Consider the following 23,042-nt stretch of genomic DNA (forward strand, 5'->3'; position numbering starts at 1 on the left):
AGTTGGGTTATAAGCCTTCCAGCTAAAATATGACCATTTTTAAAGCTCTCCAGCACTAGCTGCTCTTAAATAAGCTCATCTCTTAATCAGATTCTTAACAAGACAGTCACTAGAATTGCGAATTAAAAGAGGTATGAAGCCAAAGTCATATCTGCGTTGGAATACAACTAGGAGCAGTGGTCCTGCCAGGACTGCTGGAATTTATGACATAGCTCTTAATATTTTATCTTTGGTGCATGATTCTGTAGGTTGTCGCTCTTTTAAGGGTAAACTCTTATTCCTTAATTCATGGTAATTCGATCATAAGTTTCGAGACCTTAAGGGCTGGAGTTGCTAAAGTATAAAAGTATGATGATAGACGCTAGCTTCTATAGACTGAGCCAAGAAGTCAGATGAATGTCATAGTTTTAGCTCGGCAACCCCCCGCCCACTCGTTCAGACACGCTTGTTTCTCCCGCCAAAGTGGCGTCAGGATCAGGTTCTCACCAACCAGAGCCCTGATTGGAGGACGGACAGGCACTAGAGCCCATTGGGCGCCAGCGGCGGTCGGGCGGCGAGGGGCGGGGGAAGCCAAAGGCCCCTCTGCCTCGCCCGCCCCCACCTTCACCAAAGTGCGCCCCTCCCCCAGCTAAAGGAATGGTCTCCCAGCTCCAGCACTGCACTCCCTGACCCCAAGGCTCGAGGTGCGGCCTTACTGGATATACCCGGAGCAGAGGGAAGCGCAATTATCCCCTTGCCCTCCTGATCCATGCACAGGGAGACCCACGCCCCGCAGCGGCCCCCCAGGCCTCCCTGCAACACCCGGTAATGCAATCCACGGGGGCGGGGGAGGCGGCGGCATCGGCAGCAAAGGCGGCGGCAGCAGCAGCAGCAACACTGCCCCAATCTAGAGACAACCAGAAAGAGGAGGAAAATGGCTCCGAGCAGGGACCGCCTGCTGCACTTTGGGTTCAAGGCGACAGTGAGTGACAGGGGAAGGGAGTTGGGTGGCCGGGAAGGACAATGTATGCCAGCACAGGCTACCGGGGAAGAAGCGACAAGACTTATGGGGTTGGGAAGACAAGCCAGAAAGCTCAAGTGCTTGCTGGGTTGGTGCGTGCTGTTTGCTCGCAGAGGGGAGAAGAGGGGGCCCCAGTGCTGTGTGCAGTTGTCTTGCTCTCCTCTCTCTCACCGGTCCGCGAGCACGCGCGCACTCGCACCCGCCCCACAGCCCCTCCCAGACACAAATACACAGACATATAGGCACTTCCCTGCCTCTCCTTCTCGCGGTGGGCTTGCGTGCCTTGGAGGCCAGAGCGGGCTGCGCCGCCGCCGCCGCCGCCGCCGCGCTCCGGCTGCTCCCGGCCGGACGGTCGCGGGCTGCGCCCGGGAGTGGGGGAGGGGTGGTCCCGCGCCGCCGCCGCCGCGGCCGCCGCCGCCGCGCGCTCCTCCTCCCCCCTCCCCACGCAGTCCCGAGGCCCGGGCGGCTCTGCCCAATGAGGAGCGGCGTTGCTGGCAGGTGGGGAGTGTTTTTGTTTTGGGTTGAAGTTGAGGCTGAGGAGAGAGCAGAGCTAGCGACGAGCAGTCGTCGCCGCCGCTGGGGCCGCGGGAGGTGGAGGAGGCCCCGCCGGAGTCGAGAGGTCTCCCCTCCCCGCCGACGGCCCCTGCCCGCCGCTCCTCGGCCTCCTCCGGGTGCCGGAACTCCTGGGCCTGCCCGGGGCCCCCGTCTTTGCACTCCGCACGCCGCAGCGCCCGGCCACGGCCGCACCCGCCGGCCCCATGAGGAGGGACGTGAACGGAGTGACCAAGAGCAGGTTTGAGGTGTGAGCTTGGGGGGGGCTAGGGCGGCGTGAGGAAGACGATTGCTGCTCTCGTGCCCCGAAAAATTCGCTCCTACAGAGCCTCCTCCCTTGCCTGGCGCCGTCACCCGCCGACCGCTGGGGCTGCCAGACTTCTTTCCCCTTTTTCGCGACCCGAAAGCCCAGGGCAGCCCGGCTTCCCTATCCCTCCGGGCTGGTCGCCTCCTGGTTCTTGCCTCAGCGGGCCCCGGCGGGGGATTAGCTCTGGCGCCCTAATTCCCCCCTCACCCCCCCTCCCCCCGTATCACTCAGTTTTCCATTCTTTGTACAATCCTTGGCTTGTCTCCCTCCACCCGGCAGAAGCAGCATCACAGCTCCGATCGATCGGAGCCGGCTTGTTTTCTTTCTGCCACCTTCTCGAAGCGTTTCTTCCTGAAGCGAGGGGGAGATGATGGGCCAGGGGGCCATTGCTCCGAGTTTGAGAGACCTTGGTTGAAACTAGGGAAGTGGAGGTGGTAGACTGGGATGGTGGAGACGACCACGGGTTTTCGGTGCTGTGTTTGGTTTGGGTATTGTTCTGATACTTCCTCTTCTTTCCCGTTTAGTCTGTACTTCTGTAGCTCATTGTTTCTGGAACTCTTAGATGTGTACAGGCTTTGAGATTGGGACGAAGGTCTGAGAGACTTCAGAAAATCCATTCAAGTATGTTTGTCTCTAAAACTTTTCCTTCTCTGGCAAGAGAGGTTTATAGTCTTGGAATTGAGGAATGGATGTAGAAATAAGAAAACATCTGAAAGCGTCTTTAGAGAGTAGTTACCGTGTAGGGAAGTAATTCCTTTGGGAAGTGAAGTATTGTATTTACAGATGAATTATGGTAGTACGGTAATAGGCAGGTGGGTTTATTTAGGGGATAAAAGAGAGAAAGAAACTTCTACAACACGAAGAGTAAATGTTACCTGGCCTTTTCTGGCGGAGAATCAGGCTGACCTGGGATCAGTCACAGCTCAGTGTACATCTCACTTGGTGTTTTTCTTCATTTCCATTTGAAGGATGAAATTGTAAGACAGTGAGACACAAGTTTCAGGAAACTTGCCAACTAGGTGCAGAGGGTGAAATTGTTACCTAGGGGTCTTCAGTTTAGTCTATTCTTTGATTTCTTTTCATGCTTATGGGAAAAATATTTTAATTTATCCACAAAGATAAAGATAGGAAGTGTTGGGGGAGGTTTAAATTCAGAGCTACGGTATTACTCTTGGCAGGCGAAGAGTGGAGAAAGTCAAGGAATTGTTCTCCTTAGAGTTTTCATATTTAATTTAGCGGGAAGAAAGTGTTATAGTAGATATGATTTGGTGTTTAATAGAACTTTATGTTGCCCTAATGTAGAGAGGCCCAATAAGCTTCATTGATGGTGGTTTCATATTCAATACTACTGTAAAAGTCCAGACTGTCATTAAAATTACTGAATAGACATTTAGCAGTTAGGACTCTTGAAAGGGAAACTCAAATACTGACGATTTGAGTGAGGGATAGCCGTTTGCTATTGCAGTCAGCTCTTTATCATTTTGCTATTCACTTTTAGGTTGTGTAACTGTTGGAAAGAGTTCTTTTATAGTACATGCTTTAAAATTGCACTGTTATATCCTATTTTTATAACTATCTTATTTTTTAATTTGTAGTTTGTAGTGGTGGTACTAAAATAATAAGAAAATTTATTGCTTTATTAAACATATTCATTAACCTTGATTGGTATGTAACTGGCACCTAAGGTTTCTAAACGTGTCTGAGAAGATAAAAAAGAATTAAGAGGAGGAGGGAACCCCCTTGTACATTGTTCATGATTAAAGTGTTTATTTATAAACCAAAAGCTACTCTTTTATTATGATGTGAGGTATTCCATGCCTGAATACAAATGAGAAGGGCTGGACATGATGTATGTTAATGAGTTTCATTATCTGAGTATTTCTTAAAATCATTTACCTCTTTGCTGACCTAATTTACAGGTAGCAAAACAAACTCTTTGGTCTCTTATGAAGTAATAAACTTACTGCTAATTCAATGAAAACATTTAAAATACTTAGTTTCAGTGGATAAATGACGTAGATAAAGCAGGCTTTTCATATCTAAAACATTTACATCAAATTTTTTTAATTCTCAAAATTACAGGATGCTTTTTAAAGGACGATAATTTTATGGGTGTAAGTGGATAGCTGATCTCTGAGAATTTTTGTGAATGCAGGAAATTTTTATAGCAGATAAATAATTTGAAAGTAGTTATGATTCATACAAAAAGTGAAAGATTTTCTTTTTCTTGGCCACATTGTTTTTTAGAGGGAAGATAGCTGAAGCTTATCTTTTTATGGTTGATTCATTAAAATCTTTTTGTAAGGAATATTCTGTGTTTTATGCTTTTGGATGTTGTAACTGGAGGCCACACACTTTAAATCTCACACTCAGGGGTAGAACTGTAGAAAAAAATTAAGTAAAATCAAGGGAGAAGAGTATCTGTTAGCCAGATGTGGAGCATTCTGTGGAATGACCAAAGTAGATGACTGTTGGATAAAAGTTAAAAAGATGTAGAGATATAAAAGTTATTGTTCTTTGCTGTATCACTTTTGCATTAAATCTATGCAGTAATAACCCTTGTGAGTTCACTTTTGCATTAAATCTATGCAGTAATAACCCTTGTGAGTTAACATAGTGTGTGCTGAATTGTTTGCTTCTTAATTGAAATTCATCATTCAAATACTTTTTATTAAATTACTTATAGTAAACTTAGTTTTGTGGCAAATTTTGATAATTTCCTTTCAAATTGAGTAACGGTTCTTGAAAGCCAGGCACTGAGCTAGATGTTTTACCTCAGTTCCTTCTGATTCTCACAATTCTATTTTACAGTTCAGGAAAGCTAGAGACTGAGAACTGTTCAGTTGTACAGCCAGTAAGTGGGGGAGCCGAATTCCAATCTGCATTTTTTTGACTCCACTCTATCATTCTGCTCTGTTTTTAGCATAACATACCATAAAATGTGTGGAAAAGAGCTTTCCTGAAGTTCTTTATCCAGTATATTTTATTTTGTCTTTGCTATCAAGAGAATGAAGCTATCCTTCCTTTAGAGTACTTTAAACTCTGCTATCTTAACGCTCAGTGAGATTAATGACAGATGTGTAAATATCTAGGCTAGCCCTTGAATCAAGTTTAGATTTTTTTTTCAGTTAAGCTTCTCTAGTTTGTCATACTCTTAGTAGCTCCATTATAAGAATAGTACTACTATTGGAAGAAAAATTCTGTCTGGGGTTTATTAAAAAGTCTAATATTTAAAAAAAAAGATTATAGTGATAACATTAACTGACATTCAGATAATATTTTAAAGTAGACTCACATAGTTAGGAAATGATAAGCTTCAATTTGGGTGTTTTGAATCCCTCTTAGTTATTGTGTTTCATCATACCTCACTGCTGCTCTGCTAAATTTATAATATTACAAGCCTGTGAGGTTAGGTTGTAGTATTTCTTTGCCTGCTTCATTTAATCAATCCACTTTGCCCAAAGTAAGAAAAATCATCAAATGTGGTATGGCGGAAAGAACATACTGCATTGGGAGTTGAGAAATGGATATTAATTAATCTTGATTTTTGCCACCAACTGACTATAACTTTGGTCGTTTCTTTTCACTTGTGTGGTTTGGTCATTTCCCTCCTTTGCAAAACAAGAGAGTTAGAATCAATTATTAAGGTTCCTTTTGTTCCAGAATCCTTTGAATTTGTAATTTTTTAATAAAAGCAGTGGACCATATTTCCTTGGCCATTTCTTCTGAAACAGCCACTCCAATATTAAAGTTTGTAGACTAAGTTGCACAGTACTGTTAAGGCTGCACTAATGACCTTTCTTCTCCCTTATGGTTTTATCTTCTAATCTAAAGAACATTCTGCATAGTAAATATTCCAAATTGGTGCATGTAGAAAATGTTATATATTTTTCCATGGGTGAAAGTCCTTTGTTTCACTCTGTTTGAAAGGCCTTGCAGTGGGAATGAGTACTATTAAAACTAAGGAATTTTGTTTTTAACACTTTAGAGATTGGTTTGAAAGCAGTTATTTAATGTTATAGAAAATCCAAATTAGATGTCTAGGCTTTTTAGGCCCATTCGGACAATCTGTCCTTTTTGAATATTGATGTTTCTTTATTGTATAATCATGGGTCCCTTTTACCTTTTGAAGCATGGTACCTTATATCATGTACTTATCTTGTAGTAATTCATTATTTAAAAATCAACAAATGTTTGTATTTTTCTACAATCTAGGTACGTAGTTGCATATTTTTTAGTTGTGGGTCCTTCTAGTTGTGGCATACGGGACGCCGCCTCAGCGTGGCCTGATGAGTGGTGCCATGTCCGTACCCAGGATCCGAACCGGCGAAACCCTGGGCCTCTGAAGCTGAGTGCACAAACTTAACCACTCGGCAACGGGGCCAGCCCCAGATGTAATCTATTTCTACATCAAAGATTTTCATTCATTAAATGAGTATTTCTGTTAGAAGTGTTCACACTTTTAGAGTCTTATATTCTTATGTTTTAGGTCATTTGTCACTTTTAGCTGTTAGTGTCAGTGTTGTTTTTTCATCTTAATTTTTAAAATCCTTCTATTTTCATCCCCAGAGTTGTCTTTTCCCAAATCTTTGTCTCATTTTTCTTGCAAATTAATAAGTACTTTTGTTACAGGCCAAGGATTCCATTCCTATCCCTAGCCCTTAGATTGCTGTTTCCCAACTGGTGACAGATTGGAAACTGAATTAAAATTTTCAGTAATCTAACTAGTGCTGTGGTTTTGGAAGGGTATTTTTAGATGTTCAAAATAAAATATTCCGTTACACGAGGAAAATCCAAGGGAGGGAGGAAGAAGAAAGAATGCCCTTAAACTGACCAAATTTAGCTACTTGTGCATAGTTGTCTTTACACTGTTTTCCTACATGATCTTCCAGACTTAGTGAATTGTTAGACCCCCACCCAAAAATTGACTCAGAAATGAAGGTGTCTAACTGTGGTTTTATAGTTTTATGTCTTAATGCACTTGGACCCATTTGATAAAAAATTTTAACTTAATAGCAACAAACAATAGGTGGTGGTATTGAACTATGCAATAGCATTGTGCTTGCTTCATCTTGCTTTATTATATAACTTGAAAAAACAGAGGTATGTATTCAAATGTAATAAATCCGTAACAAATTTACATTAGCTTTTGAAGACGTTCTGTTAAAAGAATGGCTTTGCTGGGTAGTTATTTTGAGCACATATCAAATAACTATTTAGCAGGCATGTGAGTTATAGCTATAGGTGAGTAACCTCTTTATTCCCCAATCGTGTTTCCTCCAGTTTGATTTTCTGACATTCTGTTGACTTTAATAAGCCTCATATCTGATGATTGTAATGAGGTGGAAAGATAATTGATTTAATCCATTTTTGCTTACTCTCTTAAGTTGCTGTGAGGTTAAAGTCACCTATTAAATTATGGTAGACAAGGACTTAGTCAGTTATGAAACAAATACTGGCCATTTCTTCTGTCATTTTTGTCTTTCATCCCAAGAATTTCTAGTAAAAATTAAAAAATGGAAATAGAATACTGTGTAAATAAGTAGTAAATTGATCTTGCATTACTTTGGTGCTAAGACAGTAATCTAACAACATGAAGGTGAAGGTTAGCAATATATCAAAGGCCTGTCCAATTTCATATAATCAGGTGTACCAACTATTATGGTATTTCTTGGTAAGTGTGACTTTCTGATCAACTGTAGGATGCAAGTAGCTATAATCTCATAATCATTTAAAAATAAAAAATGGAAAAACATTCTCAGATTTACTTATAGTTTGCAATGATAAGAAGAGGTTATAGGTATAGCTATTCTGGATCCTTTACTATCTGCAGAGTGAGGGAATTTATGTGGCAGGTAGGACAGGCAAAAAGAAAATAGTAAAATTTCTAGATTAGGTAGGTTTTTAAATGTAGAGTACCTGTTCTTATGCATATGTTACCCTTGGTTGACAGTTTAGGCCTGGAGAAGGTCATTGCCAACTCACTGTATCCTGAATTACAGTTACCAACAAAGGGCCAGTTTTGTTTTGTTTTTTGTTTTCTTTTTTGTTTTTTAGAGGTGGGTGGAGTGCAGAAAAAGAAAAGGGATTTGCAGTTCCTTGCAAATTAACAATTTAATGTTAACTATAAATGTTAGCTGCAAGGTTTTCCAGAGTCTCTGTTAGAATATGTCATCTTTTGGGCCCGGCCCCATGGCCAAGTGGTTAAGTTTGCGCCCTACGCTTCAGCGGCCCAGGGTTTCGCCAGTTCGAATCCCGGGCGCGGACATGGCACCGCTCATTAGGCCACGTTGAGGCGGCATCCCACATACCACAACTAGAAGGACCCACAACTAAAATATGCAACTATGTATTTGAGGGATTTGGGGAGAAAAACCAGGAAAATAAAGATTGGCAACAGCTGTTAGCTCAGGTGCCAATCTTTAAGAAAGAAAAAAAAAGAATATGTCATCTTTTTTTGTCATCTTATTTTTTGAACCAGTTCATCTATATCTTTTATTGTTCTAAATGTGAAATTAATTTGAGTAAGGAGAGAATGAAAGCTTTAAGGTGATGTCTTAAGGATCTCGCAAAGGGAAATAGTTCAGTTCTGAACTATGAAATAAGTACTCCCATATATATATATTTTTTATACATGTATGTATGTGTGTGCATGTGTCTGTATGTATATGTACCGGTATCTGTGTGACCTTGGGTAGGTTACCTCCCTGGACCTCCATTGTCTTAACTCTCAGGTTCCTTCTAGCATGGAAATTGTGTGATTCTCTGTAAATAAATCTCCCAACTTGCTGTTTGTTAGAGATTAGATACTCAGTTTATTGCCAGTGTTCTTACATTTCTTTGCTTACAGCTTCTAGGAAGGACAAAATAGTTGGACTTTATGTTCTTAACCTATATTCGGCTTTGGATTCCTGCTTGTTTTTGCCCTGAATTCTAGTAAAAATGGAGGTGGACACTGGAAGAAAAAACCTGCAATACATACGTCTGTCTGAATGAACACCTTTGCAAAGGGAGTGAAGAATGGCTATTATTGTGTGATATCTTGGAGTTTAGTGTGCTGTAATCCAATTTCTCAGAGTTTATGGAATTTATATATTTATGTACATGGAACCTATTGAAGAACATTAGCTTTGAGGTCTGAGTTTGAATCCTGGCTTTGCCACTTAGCATCTATGTGACTTTGAACAAGTTATTTAATCTCGCCGAGTCTCTAATTTTCAGTATCTAAAATAGGTATAATACCTACTGCACTAGATTGTGAGGATTAAATTCTATTATGTTTGTGTACCATTTAGCAAATTGTCTACCATACAATAAGGGCCCCATAAATGATTAAATGATAAATGATAAATGACTATCATATTACTTTGTGGAGTATACTACACAATAAGCACTCACTAAGTGATGACTATTATTATATTACTTTGTGGAGAAGTGTTTTTAGGTAGACTTTGTAAATTATTATTTTAAATGCTTTAAAGGAATTTATTTAAAGGAAAAAATCTGTTATAAAAGAAAGAATATAAGTAATTATCTTTTTATTCATCTGATTCAGTTTTGTATATTGGGTTTATTAAACAGGAATACCTGTGAATTTTAATCAATCTAGTTGAACAGTAATAATTTAGCAGTGTTTCAATCTGGACTTATACTGCAACTATTATTGTATTCATTGTTAGGCAAAGGTGGATAAATGTCTCCTAAGATGAGAATCTGGCACCAAATTGTAAGTTGACATTTAAAATACTAGATCAGTCAGCTTTTACCCCAGAAACTGCTCATTCTTCCCTGTCTGATTTGTAGAAAATAAAACTATGGCATGACTGAACACAGACAAGTAGAGATGCAGAGGCCCTAAGTGACATAAATTTCATCTGAGCTCATCAGTCTCTGGTCCAGACAGAGAAGTTTGGCCTAAATATAGGAATCAGGATCTCAAGAGACCTAATGTTGGCACTACTGTGAGCTCACACTGAGCCCTGGGGAAAAACTACTTACCTCTGTCTTTAGAGTGCTAAAATAAGATTTTCAGTGTTTCTTTCCGTATCTTATTGCAAACTGAATTAATGTCAATTAAAGATTAAACCTAAAACTCATACTTTTTAGTCGTGCTGGCTGGGTTAAATGGACATTATTGAGGAGGAATAAATGAAAGTAAATTTCATTTATTGCAACTGAATTCTGTACTAGAGATAAATAAGTAACAACCCGAATCATCAGTGAAGATTTTGCATAATACTAATCCCTTGAAACCACTGGCATTCACTGTATGGGAGTAGATCTGGGCATGCAAGTTTCCTAGAAGTTCTTTAAGAGATAGTGATGTAAATTTCTGTTAAAGAAACACTTGGATAAGGAGATACGAAGGTAAATTTGTTTGCAACCTGAACTCCATGGGAAAATAGATTTACATATCATGAATTTGACATCATAAAATAAATACCTCTTCTCTCGGATTTCTGTCCTATCCTAGATGTTTTAGCCTTAGAAACAAGGTGCATTATCTGATGTACAGCACCTAAAAGATAGTTATTTTACGACTTGTACATTTTACATGATCAAATACATTTTTTCACTGATGAAGCCACCACACCACACTATAAGACCTCTCTGGCTGCCAAGAACAGATGTGTCCAGGAGCCCAGCAAAGCTTATCTGTCGTTGTCTGGTGCTCAGAAAATCTCAGTATAGAAAACCAAGGCATGCTATTGGTGGGAGTTCGGTTCTGTTCAAAATTTATTTAGCGCTAACTATGTGTCAGATAGTTAGAGGTACAAAACTGCTCCAAAACATTGTTTCTGCCTCAGGGAGTTTGTAGTCTAGTTTGGAAGAAAGATACATGAGAAAGATAATTTAGTGTGTTCTCTTTTAAATGCAGTGATAGGTAAATGGGAGAATGAGATAAAAACCAATTTTATGAAAAGCATTCATACCTCCTGTGATCCTCATACTGCCATATAAGATGCATTACACTTTATTTAGTGCTTTTAACAGAAAACAAAATCCGTTGACCCTGCTTTTGAAAAATATTAGCACTTTACTGTCAGGTGTAAGAATTGATTTTTAAGAATACAAGTATATGAATTATTTATCCTTATCTGTGACATTCTCTCCATGGTTACAAGGGAAAAAATTGGCAGGTTTTTATTAATAATATCTTTGGTTTTACTGATGCATCTTTAAGGAAACAAAACAGTAGCACTATTAATGACACAGCTAATCATAGTAGCTGCTCATATCTAAAGCAGAACATTCCTCAAAGATTTAAGCAGAAATTAAACAAAGTTAGAAAAAGAGTAACGGGAAAGTAACTCACCACTTGTTCCAGGAAATGGTATGTAGTTATACACATAGTGTTCCATTTGTTTCTAAGGCAAAGTATTAATCTTGTTAAGGAATTTATGAATGACTCTGCATAATGCTCACCCTCCCATATAGTATGTACGGCATCCTACTAATGCCCCTTCAGTAGGACAGATATTTTGAACTATCTTAAATAATAAATTAATAGTTTTACACATTGAAGAGCATGTTTCCACTTATGATTTTGTTTGAACTTAAAAAAAAATAGGTAGATGTTATTTCTCTATTTTATAGATAAGAAAGCAGATACTTGGAAAGGCCGTTATTTTCCCAACATGAAATAACTGAGTATGAAAGCCAGAACTTTAATCCAGTTGACTGGAAGTTTGTTATACTTGCCTGTAGGGTATACTAACTGAGAATGGGTTGTTTTGAACAATTCACCCATTATTCTCTTGATCCATAGCAGGCATTTATAAGATGTTTGGCTAGGATTGATTAACCCTTGAGTTTGGGGCCGTAGAATTCAGCGAAGTTTAATTGTGTGGGGACTGCAAAGTATGGGAATTGAATCCTTACTTTGGCTTATTAGCCATACTTTACTAGCCAACTTAAATAATTCCCCTAAACAATCATGAACAAATATTCTGTATAAACCATACCAAGTCATGAATTCCTTTCAGATACCTGTGCAATAAATCACAGTTGGACAAAAAGCTATTAGTATATTATCCATGTATGTTGACTAAAACTAATCTGATTACTATAATTCTTCCTCATGAAGACTAGGGGTGAGATATTAAAAACAGTTTTATACTAAGTATTTGTAGAATCTTGAATATAAGTTTATGAGGCTTCATATTCAGCGTTTTTCTAAGTTTTGTCCTTAGGTTTGATTTATAAAGTCCGGGCAGCATTTTATTCAATTTTACATAGTATATTAGTAAAGATGAAAAGTAGCAATATACTACTATTGAGTTAAAATTAAAATTTAGGTTGTAGTATTTTATGACTAAACAGACATTTCTTGGTAAAAGATCAAGTAGGTTTAGTAGAATCAAAATAAGTTTTTAATGTTAGATAGATACCAAGAAACACGATTACCATCTTCTAGAGTGTTTAAATTATTTATGTCAATAATGTGAAGTTTACATTTAAAATGATCCCATCCATAAAATATAAGGTGTGCTGGAGTTATATATTCAAGTGAAATATGTAATTAACTCATACATTACCTTTTTAGTCTTGATAATACTAAATACCTACCTAGATCCAGTTTTGTTCCTCTAGGCTTTACATGTTCTGGCTGTTGTCCAGTGGCTGGGGTTTTGTCAGTGTTCTCTAGCAGCAATGTTGTTTCAGAGATGAATTAACATGAGAATGATAAACCACAGGATTCAGGGCAGCATCTTTCTTTCTTTCTTTTTTTTTTTTTTTTTAGATTTTATTTTTCCTTTTTCTCCCCAAAGCCCCCTTGGTACATAGTTGTATATTTTTAGTTGTGGGTCCTTCTAGTTGTGGCATGTGGGACGCCACCTCAGCATGGCCTGATGAGCGGCACCATGTCTGCACCCAGGATCCGAACTGGCGAAACCCTGGGCCACCAAGAAGCAGAGTGTGAACTTAACCACTTGGCCATGGGACTGGCCCCCTCAGGGCAGCATCTTGCTAGGAACTAGGGGAGTATATACATCCTCCACACTACCTTAATTGGAAACAACGTTAATCTTCTGGGGAATTCGGCCTGGATGTACATTCAAGTTAAGGTCACAGCCAGCTAAATAGTATTTGTAGGTAGTTGTTATGCTTAATGCCAGTGGTACTCTTGAAAAAGGAAGTGATCAGATAGAAGTCTAAGAAAAACTTAACCAAGAACTAGCTCAGTAATCTTTCTTGTAGCCTTTATTTACTGCAGCTGAGTTGGTTTGCAATCTCTGTGAAATGTTACCATTATTTCAGCCAATGGAAACTTTAGCGTCAACCTCTTTGGCTGTCCTAAAGTAGCCTCAGGTTCCTCAGTTTCTGTTTCAATGACATGTCTTTCTTCTGCCCACTTCTTTTTTACAAAAAAAGGCAGTTATAGGAATAGGCCTGTGGTCTAATTTGGGGCTGGAAATGGAGATTAAATTGTTGCTTTAGTATTTGTTCTTGGAAGAGAAGTTAAAGTATAATTTTCTGTTCACCTTGAAGTGAGTTTCAAGTGAAAAGTATTTCCTCCATCCTTCCATTCTCCAGAGGTATCCTTTTATAAATTATGTGTTTATTATTGTTATGTATGGTTATGTTCATATTTTATGAACAAACAGGACTATACTAGATGTATGGTTTAGCACTTTGCTTTTTTCTGGGTTTTAAAAAATATATATATGATTCTTTTTAATGCTTTTTTGTTGGTGAGGAAGATTGGCCCTGAGCTAACATCTGTTGCCAATCTTCCTCTTTTTTTTCTCCCCAAAGCCCCAGCACATAGTTGTGTATCCTTGTTGTAAGTCATTCTGATTGTTCTATGTGGGATGCCGCCACAGTATGGCTTGATGAGTGGTGTATAGGTCCACACCTAGGATCCGAATTGGTGAACCCTGGGCCGCTGAAGCAGAGCGTGTGAACCTAACCACTTGGCCACGGGGCTGACCCTTCTGCTTTTTAAAATTAAAAGTTTTAATTTACATAAGCAATACATGAATAAATTTTTATTTAAGAAATTAAAACATTCAAGTATGATAAAAATTCCCCTTTATACTATCCTCAGTCTTGTTCCTCTTCTCTCTACCCCTCTCCATCTAAAGGGATAAGGACCAATTTTAAACTTGCTGAATATCTTTGCAAGTTTTTCTATGCTTTTTATTTTTATTTTTATGGGGTTTTTTTTTGGTGAGGAAGAGTGGCCCTGAGCTAACATCTGTTGCCAGTCTTCCTCATTTTGCTTGAGAGAGATTGTCTCTGAGCTAACATCTGTGCCAGTCTTCCTCTATTTAGTGTGTGGGATGCTGCCACAGCATGGCTTGATGGGCAGTGTATAGGTCCACACCGGGAATCTAAACCTGTGAACCCCAGACAGCTGAAGCAGAGCTCACAAACTTAACCACTATGCCACTGGGCTGGCCCCCTATGCTTTTTATATAGCATTAGTTTTGTGTTTGTGTGTTTACATACTTAGCCACTTACTGTGCCTGTCATTCTGAAACTTTAACTACAATATGTCTTAGAGATTTGTTAGATATATTTCTCTTAACAGCTACATAGTATTAATATTCTAGTTTGTATAGCTAGCGGTTAATGGAGTTAGGCTTTCTCCTTGGTATTACTAACAAAAATGCAACAGATATTCTTGTACATGCCTTCTGAGGTACATATACAAGTTTTCCTTTATGATAAATATCAAGAAGAGGGAGTTCTGGGTGATAGGGAATATATGGTTTTTAGGCTTATTAGATACTGTCAGATTGCCTTCCTAATTTATATTTTGGCCAGTAGTGTGTGAGTAAACAACTTTCACCACATCTTCACCAACGTGACGTTTCCCAACTTTAAAATTTTTCAATGATAGATGAAAAATTGTGTTTTATTGTTTTATTTTGTATTTTCCTATTACTACTGAAGTTGAATGTCTTCCTGTTTTAGTCTTCATGTTTTGTTTTTTTATGTGTGTGTGAAGAAGTTTGGCTCTGAGCTAACATCTGTTGCCAATCTTCCTCTTTTTTTTTGCTTGAGGAAGATGGTCCCTGAGCTAACATCCGTGCCAGTCTTCCTCTACTTTGTATATGGGATGCTACCACAGCATAGCTTGGTGAGCGGAGTGTATATCCATGCCTGGAATCCGAACCTGTGAACCCCAGGCTTCTGAAGTGGAGCACATGACCTTAGCCACTGTGCCACCAGGCCAGCCCCAGTCTTCATGTTTTATTGATCATTTATATTTCTTCCGTAAATTGCCTATTTTATCCTTTGTCAAGTTTTAGAAATTGGGCTTTTATTTTTACTCCTTCTTAGACATTCTTTTTATTTGTTTGTTTTTTTCTTTCTGCTTTTTCTCCCCAAATCCCCCCAGTACATAGTTGTATATTTTAGTTGTGGGTCCTTCTAGTTGTGGCATGTGGGATGCCACATGAATGTGGCCTGATGAGCGATGCCATGTCCTCGCCCAGGATCTGAACCAGCGAAACCCTGGGCCCCTGAAGCATATGGCGCGAACTTAACCACTGGGCCACTGGGCCAGCCTCTCCCTTAGACATTCTTTATATCAGATAATAACCCTTTGTCTACCTATATATTTGCAAAGATGTTCACGAGTGGGCTTGTCTCTTAACTTTGTTTAAGTTTGCTTTTTGTGTTTATAAAAAAATTGTCCCTGGGCCGGCCCCATGGCCGAGTGGTTAAAGTTCCGCATGCTGCACTTCAGTGGCCTGGGGTTCATGGGTGCAGATCCCAGGTCTGGACCTACTCCAATCATCAGCCATGCTATAGAGGCATCCCACGTACAAAATAGAGGAAGATTGGCACAGATATTAGTTCAGGGCTAGTCTTCCTCAAGCAAAATGAGAGGAGGATTGGCAGTGGATGTTAGTTCAGGGCAAATCTTCCTCACCAAAAAAAAAAAAAAAAAAAAAAAAAACCTCATCCCAAGATTGTATTCTTCCCTATTTTATTCTAGTATTTCTTATAGTTTTATTACATTAAACTTTTTTTTACATCTAAGTTTTTAATCTACCTGGAGTTTATTTTATGAGTTCTAACTGAACTTTCCCCTCGTGTTGATAGCTGGTTGTTCTAACATGATTTAGTCTTTTTTCTCCTCGCTGGATTTGAAATGCCATTTCTATCACATAACTATTTAAGCGAATTCAGAGGTCTGTTTTCGAACTATGTTCTGTTTCTTCCATCTATTTTTTTACTGCCAGTACCACAATTTTAACTAATTGGCTTTATACATTAATTTAGGGAAATTGACATCTCTTTAATATTTTCCTTCTCATTCATGAACATGATATTTGTATTTATTCAACTTTTATCAGCAGGTTTTTATAGAGTTCTTCCTTTAAGATCTTACACAGTTTTGTTAGTTTTATTTCTACATACTGTATAATTTTTAATATTATTACAAATAGGTTTTTTTTCTGTTACATTTTCTAATCATTAATTCACTCAGTGTATATTTGTTGAGTTCTTTCTACATGCCTGATATTCTTATAAATGCAGAGGGTGTACAAGTGGACAAACACAAAATTCTACCCTAATGGAGTTTAAAATTTAGTGAAGAGAGATTGGCATGAAACAGATAAAAAAGTAAATACATAATATGTCTGATGCTGATAAGTGGTATGGATAAAAATGAAGAGCAGGAAAAAGAGGAAAGGAGCTGGGCATGGTTCATATTTTACACAGAACGGTTAAGGAAGACCTCACTGTTAAGGTTAACATTTGAATAGACTTAAAGAAATGATGGAGCAGGAAAAAACCATTACAGGCTAAGGAATGCAAAAATGAAGGTGGGAGTCTACTTGATGTATTCTGGGAACAGTGAACAGGGTGAGGTTGGGTAACAGTGGTAGGGAGAGTCAGAGAGTCATAGGTGAGAAGCGGGGGAGTGAATGGAAAGTAGAGCAGATCATGAATGGTCTTGTTGGCCCTTTTAAGCTCTGAATTTTATTCTGACGAGAAGCTATATAGATGTTTGAGCTGAAGAGGAACATGGTATAATTCATGTTTTGAAAGGATCACTCTTGCTTTGTGGAGATGTAGTATATAACTGGCGTTCAAGGCTCTTGGAGTAATCCAGAAAAGTAATAGTGTTACTTTGTATGAAGATGATTGTGGTGGAAGTGTAAGAAGTAATTGGATTCTGGATATATTTTGAAAGACGATCTGATAGAATTTACAGTCGTTAGAAAGCTGTAAAGTTTGTGTTTTGATTTTTGGGTATTCATTTTTGTATCCAGTTTGGATACTCTCAGCTACAAATAATAGCAAACCTTTTTAGTGGCTTAAGCAATAAGGTGTTCGTTATCTCACATTATAAGGAGTCCAAAGGAAAGCATGTTCCAGGATTAAGAAACATGGTTTAGAGTGGTGGTTTTCAGACTTCAATTTTGTGTAACAGTTACCTGGAAAGCTAGTAAATCACCTGGGTCCGTGAATTTGCATTTCTAAGAAATATAAGGGTGATGCCTAAGAGACTGACTTGGAGCATAATAATTAGAAGAACTTTAGTGTTTGAAGCACAACTGTAGAGCCAGACTGCTTGGGTTCAAATCTCAGCTCTGCTATTTCCTGTCTATATTTGAAATTTTCTGGCATATCCATCTTAGGGGGTTATTTTATTGTTCCTTTCTGATTTTATTGTATAATATGTGATATTAGTAGCTTGTATGATTACAGGTTTTTAAAATTTTCTTTGTGGTCAAGTACATTATCAGTTTTTGTAAATGTTCTATGTGTTAGAACAAAGTAGGATTTTCCGTTTATTGAAAGCTTGGGTTTGATGTGTAAAAGAAGATCACAGACACAGAATTTTAAAATGACCCACAACTAGAAGGACCTGCAACTGGGCTATACAACTATGTACGGGGGGGTTGGGGAGATAAAGCAGAAAAAGAAAAAAAGAAGATTGGCAACAGTTGTTAGCTCAGGTGCCAATCTTTAAAAAAAATAAAATTAAAAAAAATAAAATAAAATGAGACTGCCTTTTGAAAGGACTGCATTGCAGAAAGGAAGAAGAGAAGTGATTGCCAGTCAAAGGCTGGAGAGCAGAATACTTCCTTTTCTTAATGTGTCAAAATTATGGTCTTTCTTTTTATATTTGAATATGAAATTGTGATGGACCAACAGGAGGAAGGCCTCAGGACCCTTAAGTAGAGGAAACAAAAAAAGATTCTTAGATGGAGGAGGAAAAACCTAGTGATGTTTAGCAGCAGAGGGGAGGTGGACCTTGTGTTTGGAACTTACAAAATTTTAGAAAGGCTATTTAAATTTAGAAAACTTCAAAAGGGATGATGACACTTTTGAAAGAGATCATAGTATTTGTCCAGTAAAACATTAAGGATCTGTTATTTTCTTAAGATTTTATCATTTTCTAATTACTGACATGCAGTACACTGTCTAATGGCAAAGCTGATTTTTTCATCAGTTCACATTTTGGCTGAGATCACTGTTTAAAGCAGTGTGACCTTGGAATATATTTAAGCTCTGTACCTCAGTTTTCTTATTTATGAAAAGGAAGTAACAATAGAATCCTTCTATCTAGGGTTACTGAAAGAGTTAAATGACATATAAAAAGTGCTTAGAAGGGTGCTGGGTGCACAATACGCATTCAGTAAATTTAAGTTATTGTTATTATTTGACTCAGTTCGTTACACATATCTGTTAGATCAAGCTTGTTATATGTGTTATTCAAATTCTCTAGGTCTTTATTAACTTTTTGCCAATTTTGTCTCTTGGTTTCTTTAAGAAGAATGTTAAAGTTCTCTGGCCGTGTCTAAATTTGTTTATTTCTTCTCACAGTGCAGTTTTTGCTTCATATATTTTGAAGCTCTGTTGTTAAATATGTAAACTAAAGAATGCTAAATTTTTCCTGGTAAATTGTTTCTATGTCTAGAAAAAATATATCCCTCTTTGATTCTTAATGATTTTGTTCTTGAATTAAACTTTAATAATATTGATATAATAAGTAGTTTTATTCTAGCACGGAGTTTATTTCTTTGAGTTCTCGCATTCTAGATTTTGGACTGGTAGTTCTTTATGCTGTTTTTTGATCTTCTGTGCTTTAGAAAAAGTTACTTTAGGGGCTGGCCCCATGGCCGAGTGGTTAAGTTTGCACGCTCCGCTGCAGGCAGCCCAGTGTTTCGTTAGTTCGAATCCTGGGCGCGGACATGGCACTGCTCATCAGACCACGCTGAGGCAGCGTCCCACATGCCACAACTAGAAGAACCCACAACGAAGAATACACAACTATGTACCGGGGGGCTTTGGGGAGAAAAAGGAAAAAATAAAATCTTAAAAAAAAAAAAAAGTTACTTTATTGAATTATTGTCATTATTTTAAATATTTCACTCAACTTTTTAGTGCTCCTTAGTTGCAGGGTTCATGAGAATAATCTGGTCGTCACTCCTTTAAGCAGAAGCAGAAGTACCTGGTTCAGTTTTCTTCTTCTGAAAGTAGATCCTTTTAAAAAATCCTTTTACTGTAGACCTCTGGGTGGTGAACTCACCTAATTGCTCTGTATGTGGAAACATCTTTTTTCCCCTCATTGCTTGGGTCAGCTGGGTACAACATTCTCAGCTGTAGTTACTTTCCCTCAGCACTCTAAAGATACTCCTCTGTTGTCTTCTGAACTCTATTGTTACCAAAGAGAAGTCTATTGTAAATTTATTTTTGTCTTTCTTCTTGAAAGACCTCTTTGAGTACACATTTTTATATTATATTTTTTGTTGAGATATAATTCATGTTACAAAAAGGTTCACCCTTTTATAGTGTATAATTCAGTGGCTTTTAGTATATTCACAGATACGTGCAAACTATCACCACAGTGTATTCTGGAACATTTTCTACACTTCTGAAAGAAACTTGTGCCCTTTATCTATTCCCTCCTTACCCTACCACCCTCTTGTTCTAAGCAACCACTAGTTTTCTGTCTCTGTAGATTTCTCTTTTCTGGGCTTTCATATGAATGGAATCATACAGTATGTGGTCTTTTGTCTGGCTTCTTTACTTAGTGTAATGTTTCCAAGCTTTATCCATATTGTTTCATGTATCAGTACTTCATTCCTTTTTATGGATATACCGCATTTTGTTTATCCATTCATTTGTTAACTGATATTTGGGTTGTTTCTACCTTTTGACTGTTGTGAATAGTGCTGTAATGAATATTCTTAGGAACAAGTATGTGTTTGAAACAGTTTTCAGTTCTTTTGGGTATATACTTAGGAGTGGAATTGCTGGGTTATATGGTAACTCTGTATTTAACATTTTGAGAAACTGCCAAACTCTTTTCTACAGCAGCTGCACCGTTTTACATTTTTACCAGCAATGTACAGTGGTTCAGACTTCTCCATATCCTTACTATCAGTAGTTGTTCTCCCTTTTTTTAAAAAATTATAGAATCCTAGTAGGTGTGAAGTGATATCTCATTGTAGTTTTGCTTTGTATTTCCCTAATGACTAATCATGTTGAACATTTTTTCATTTGCTTTTTGATCATTTGTATATCTTCTTTGGAGAAATGTCTATTCACATTATTTGCACATGTTTTTAAATTGGGTTATTTATGTTTTTATTGTTGAGTTGTAAGAGTTCTTTATTTTGGATACTAGACCCTTATATATGATTTGCAAATAATTTCTTTGCATGCCTTGTAATTTTTTGTTTAAAACTAGACATTTTGAATGTTAAAATGTGGCCACTTTAGAAATCACATTCTGTCCCCTCCTGAGTTCATTGATGCTACTTATTATAGTAGTATTGTTTGTTTAGTGTCTTTTCTAAATTAATTCTGTAAAGTCTCTATTCTTTGTCATGTCTGGCCACTGAAATCTCTGTTCCATTAGCTTTGTAGTCAGCTAATGAATGTACAGAGATTCCTTAAATGTCTGGAACCAAAAATTCAGTCTTTCCTGAGGGGCTCTTTGTACATGTTAGGGCATGTCTTCAGCGCACAGCCAGGCAGTTTACAATTGTGCCTTAGCCTTCACTTCCTGCTTCTGCAGAGCCTCCAGATCAGCCAGAGGTGACACTGCTTAGGGCCTTCTCAGGTCTTTCTTGAGCATGTGCACAACCCTGGGCATGCGTGTGGCCTCCTGGATTCCCAGGAATATATTAGAGCTTTTCATTGCCCTTATGGCCATCTTGTTCTCTGGCCTGTTTCTGCCGTTGGAGCTTTTCATTGCCCTTCTTGACATCTCATTTTCTGACCCTTTTCTGCCATTGGAGATTTTCAGTGCCATTCTGGACATCTCATTCTCTGACCCTTTTCTGCCAGTGGAACTTTTCAGTGCCGTTCTGGACATCTCATTCTCTGATCCTTTTCTGCCAAGCTTTTTAGTTGGTCTGTTGTTTGCCCCTACTGTTATCTGTCCTTCAGGCAGCAGTGACTAAAACATTTGCCTGTAAAAGTTTTGGACAAAGTAGGATAGTTTCTTTAGCACTAGGCGCCTTTTGAGTAGGACAAAATAAAGACAAGCCTTTTGAGCTAGTCTTCCAGAGAGCGACAAGACAGGTCAGGACAAATAATTACAACACTTTGAAAATGAGATCTGTTCTGGTTCCTGAGTTACCATCAATGCAAGCTGTTATTTTCAAGGCTACTGCTCATCTGGGGATTGGGGTAAGTTAAAATGCCACAAAACTCTCTCTTCTTACTGAGATTCAGGCTTTTTTCTTGAATATGCATTCCTTGGGTTGTTGCAAGTCTTCGGTTAATTTCTAAATATTTTGCCAATCTTTTGGTTACTTTTTATTTTTTTGAGGAAGATTAGCCCCGAGCTAACTGCTACCAGTTCTCCTCTTTTTGCTGAGGAGGACTGGCCCTGAGCTAACATCCCTGCCCATCTTCCTCTATTTTATATGTGGGATGCCTACCACAGCATGGCTTGCCAAGTGGTGCCATGTCCACACCCGGGATCTGAACTGGCGAACCCCAGGCCGCCAAAGCAGAGCATGCACACTTAACTGCTGTGCCACCGGGCCAGCCCCTCTTTTGGTTACTTTTATGGAGAGGTGGGATTTCAGAATTCCTTATTCTTCCATTTTCACTGATATCACATCTGAGTACACTTCTGAACTGAGGTTTTTGAAAAGATGCAATTCTGGTTCCCTAATTTTGAATTACTCCAATTATGTACTTTCTCAATGTCTAATTTTTGGTCTGCGGAAGAGTGACCACACCACTAGTTTGGCCATGTCTTCTCCTAATTATTTTTGTGTGCTACTTATTTTTAACCACAAAAGTCACTGATGATGATATACTAATACGGTGAATAGGAGTGGTTATTGTCTCAGTCCTGTATTACAGAAACGTAACTTCAGATATCAGCTTAGATTCTACCCATTTCATTTGAGTTCATCTCCTCATTGTAAACTGAATTATTTTCAGTCTTAGGTTTATAGTATGTATAACTAGCTTTTAAAAATCCTAGAGCATACAGACAAAAGCCAGAAATAGTGACAACGATTGAACATATTGTAGAGGAAATTTGGCAAGGAAAAACATCTTGGTTATGACATTAGTTATAGTCTAGCAATATTGATATGTGGTTGCTGTGACTTGTATCATAAGTATAACCTGAAATAGTAAGAAACCGTAAAATCTTACTTTTAGTTTAAAGAAAAAGTTAGCCCTTCAGACAGTCAATCCAACAAATATTGATGTCGTGGCTTGTCATGTGTAAGGTACTGTGGTTAATCTACCTTCTAAAAACTTACAGCCTAGTGGATTAGAAGACAGTTAACACAGTAAGCAAAATTTAAGCTCTATAATAGAACTATAGCAAGTGCTACAGATTATAGGAAAGTAAGAGTACACATCTGCGTAGGCAAGGTAGGGATTTCTAAAGAGGTCTCAAATAAAACATCCCTTATTTTTGCTGAAGTTCTGAACAAATGGAGAAAACAAGAGTGGCAGATAAGGGCTAGAATGTCACTTTTGTTACTAACAGAGACCAGAAGGATACAGCTTTTCAGTATGTGAGCCAAATTGTGTCTTTTAACTGAAGTCCTATTTATGCAGACCCACCTGGTTCCAAATAGTGCTGTACTGGATCTAGCCTCCCTCCTCAGGGGAGAGTCTGGTCCTAAAGAAATGGAGAACACTGCTCCATGCCTTGAAAAGGTAGAAACACAGAGAAGAGCTAAGTTTGCTCTTCATTCTTCTAAGATTAACTAGTCAGGTAGG

General features: G+C 38.4%; 1 protein-coding gene across 4 annotated transcripts in view; it reads left to right on the top strand.

Annotated features, from left to right (window-relative positions):
- The first annotated feature begins 437 nt into the window (after window positions 1–437).
- Window positions 438–23,042, top strand: part of FBXL20 (F-box and leucine rich repeat protein 20) — a 108,651-nt gene continuing 86,046 nt past the window's right edge. The window contains exon 1 of one of the 4 annotated variants that reach the window (XM_008523261.2): window positions 438–961. In XM_008523261.2, the coding sequence (XP_008521483.1) occupies window positions 914–961 (48 nt within the window). In that variant the 5' untranslated portion in view covers window positions 438–913. Of the gene's footprint in view, window positions 962–1,354; window positions 1,801–23,042 lie in introns of those variants that run through there. The other 3 variants (XM_070562142.1, XM_008523262.2, XM_070562141.1) reach the window with 3 other exon arrangements.

Source organism: Equus przewalskii, chromosome 10, assembly GCF_037783145.1.
Source record: "Equus przewalskii isolate Varuska chromosome 10, EquPr2, whole genome shotgun sequence".
NCBI lineage: Eukaryota > Metazoa > Chordata > Mammalia > Perissodactyla > Equidae > Equus > Equus przewalskii.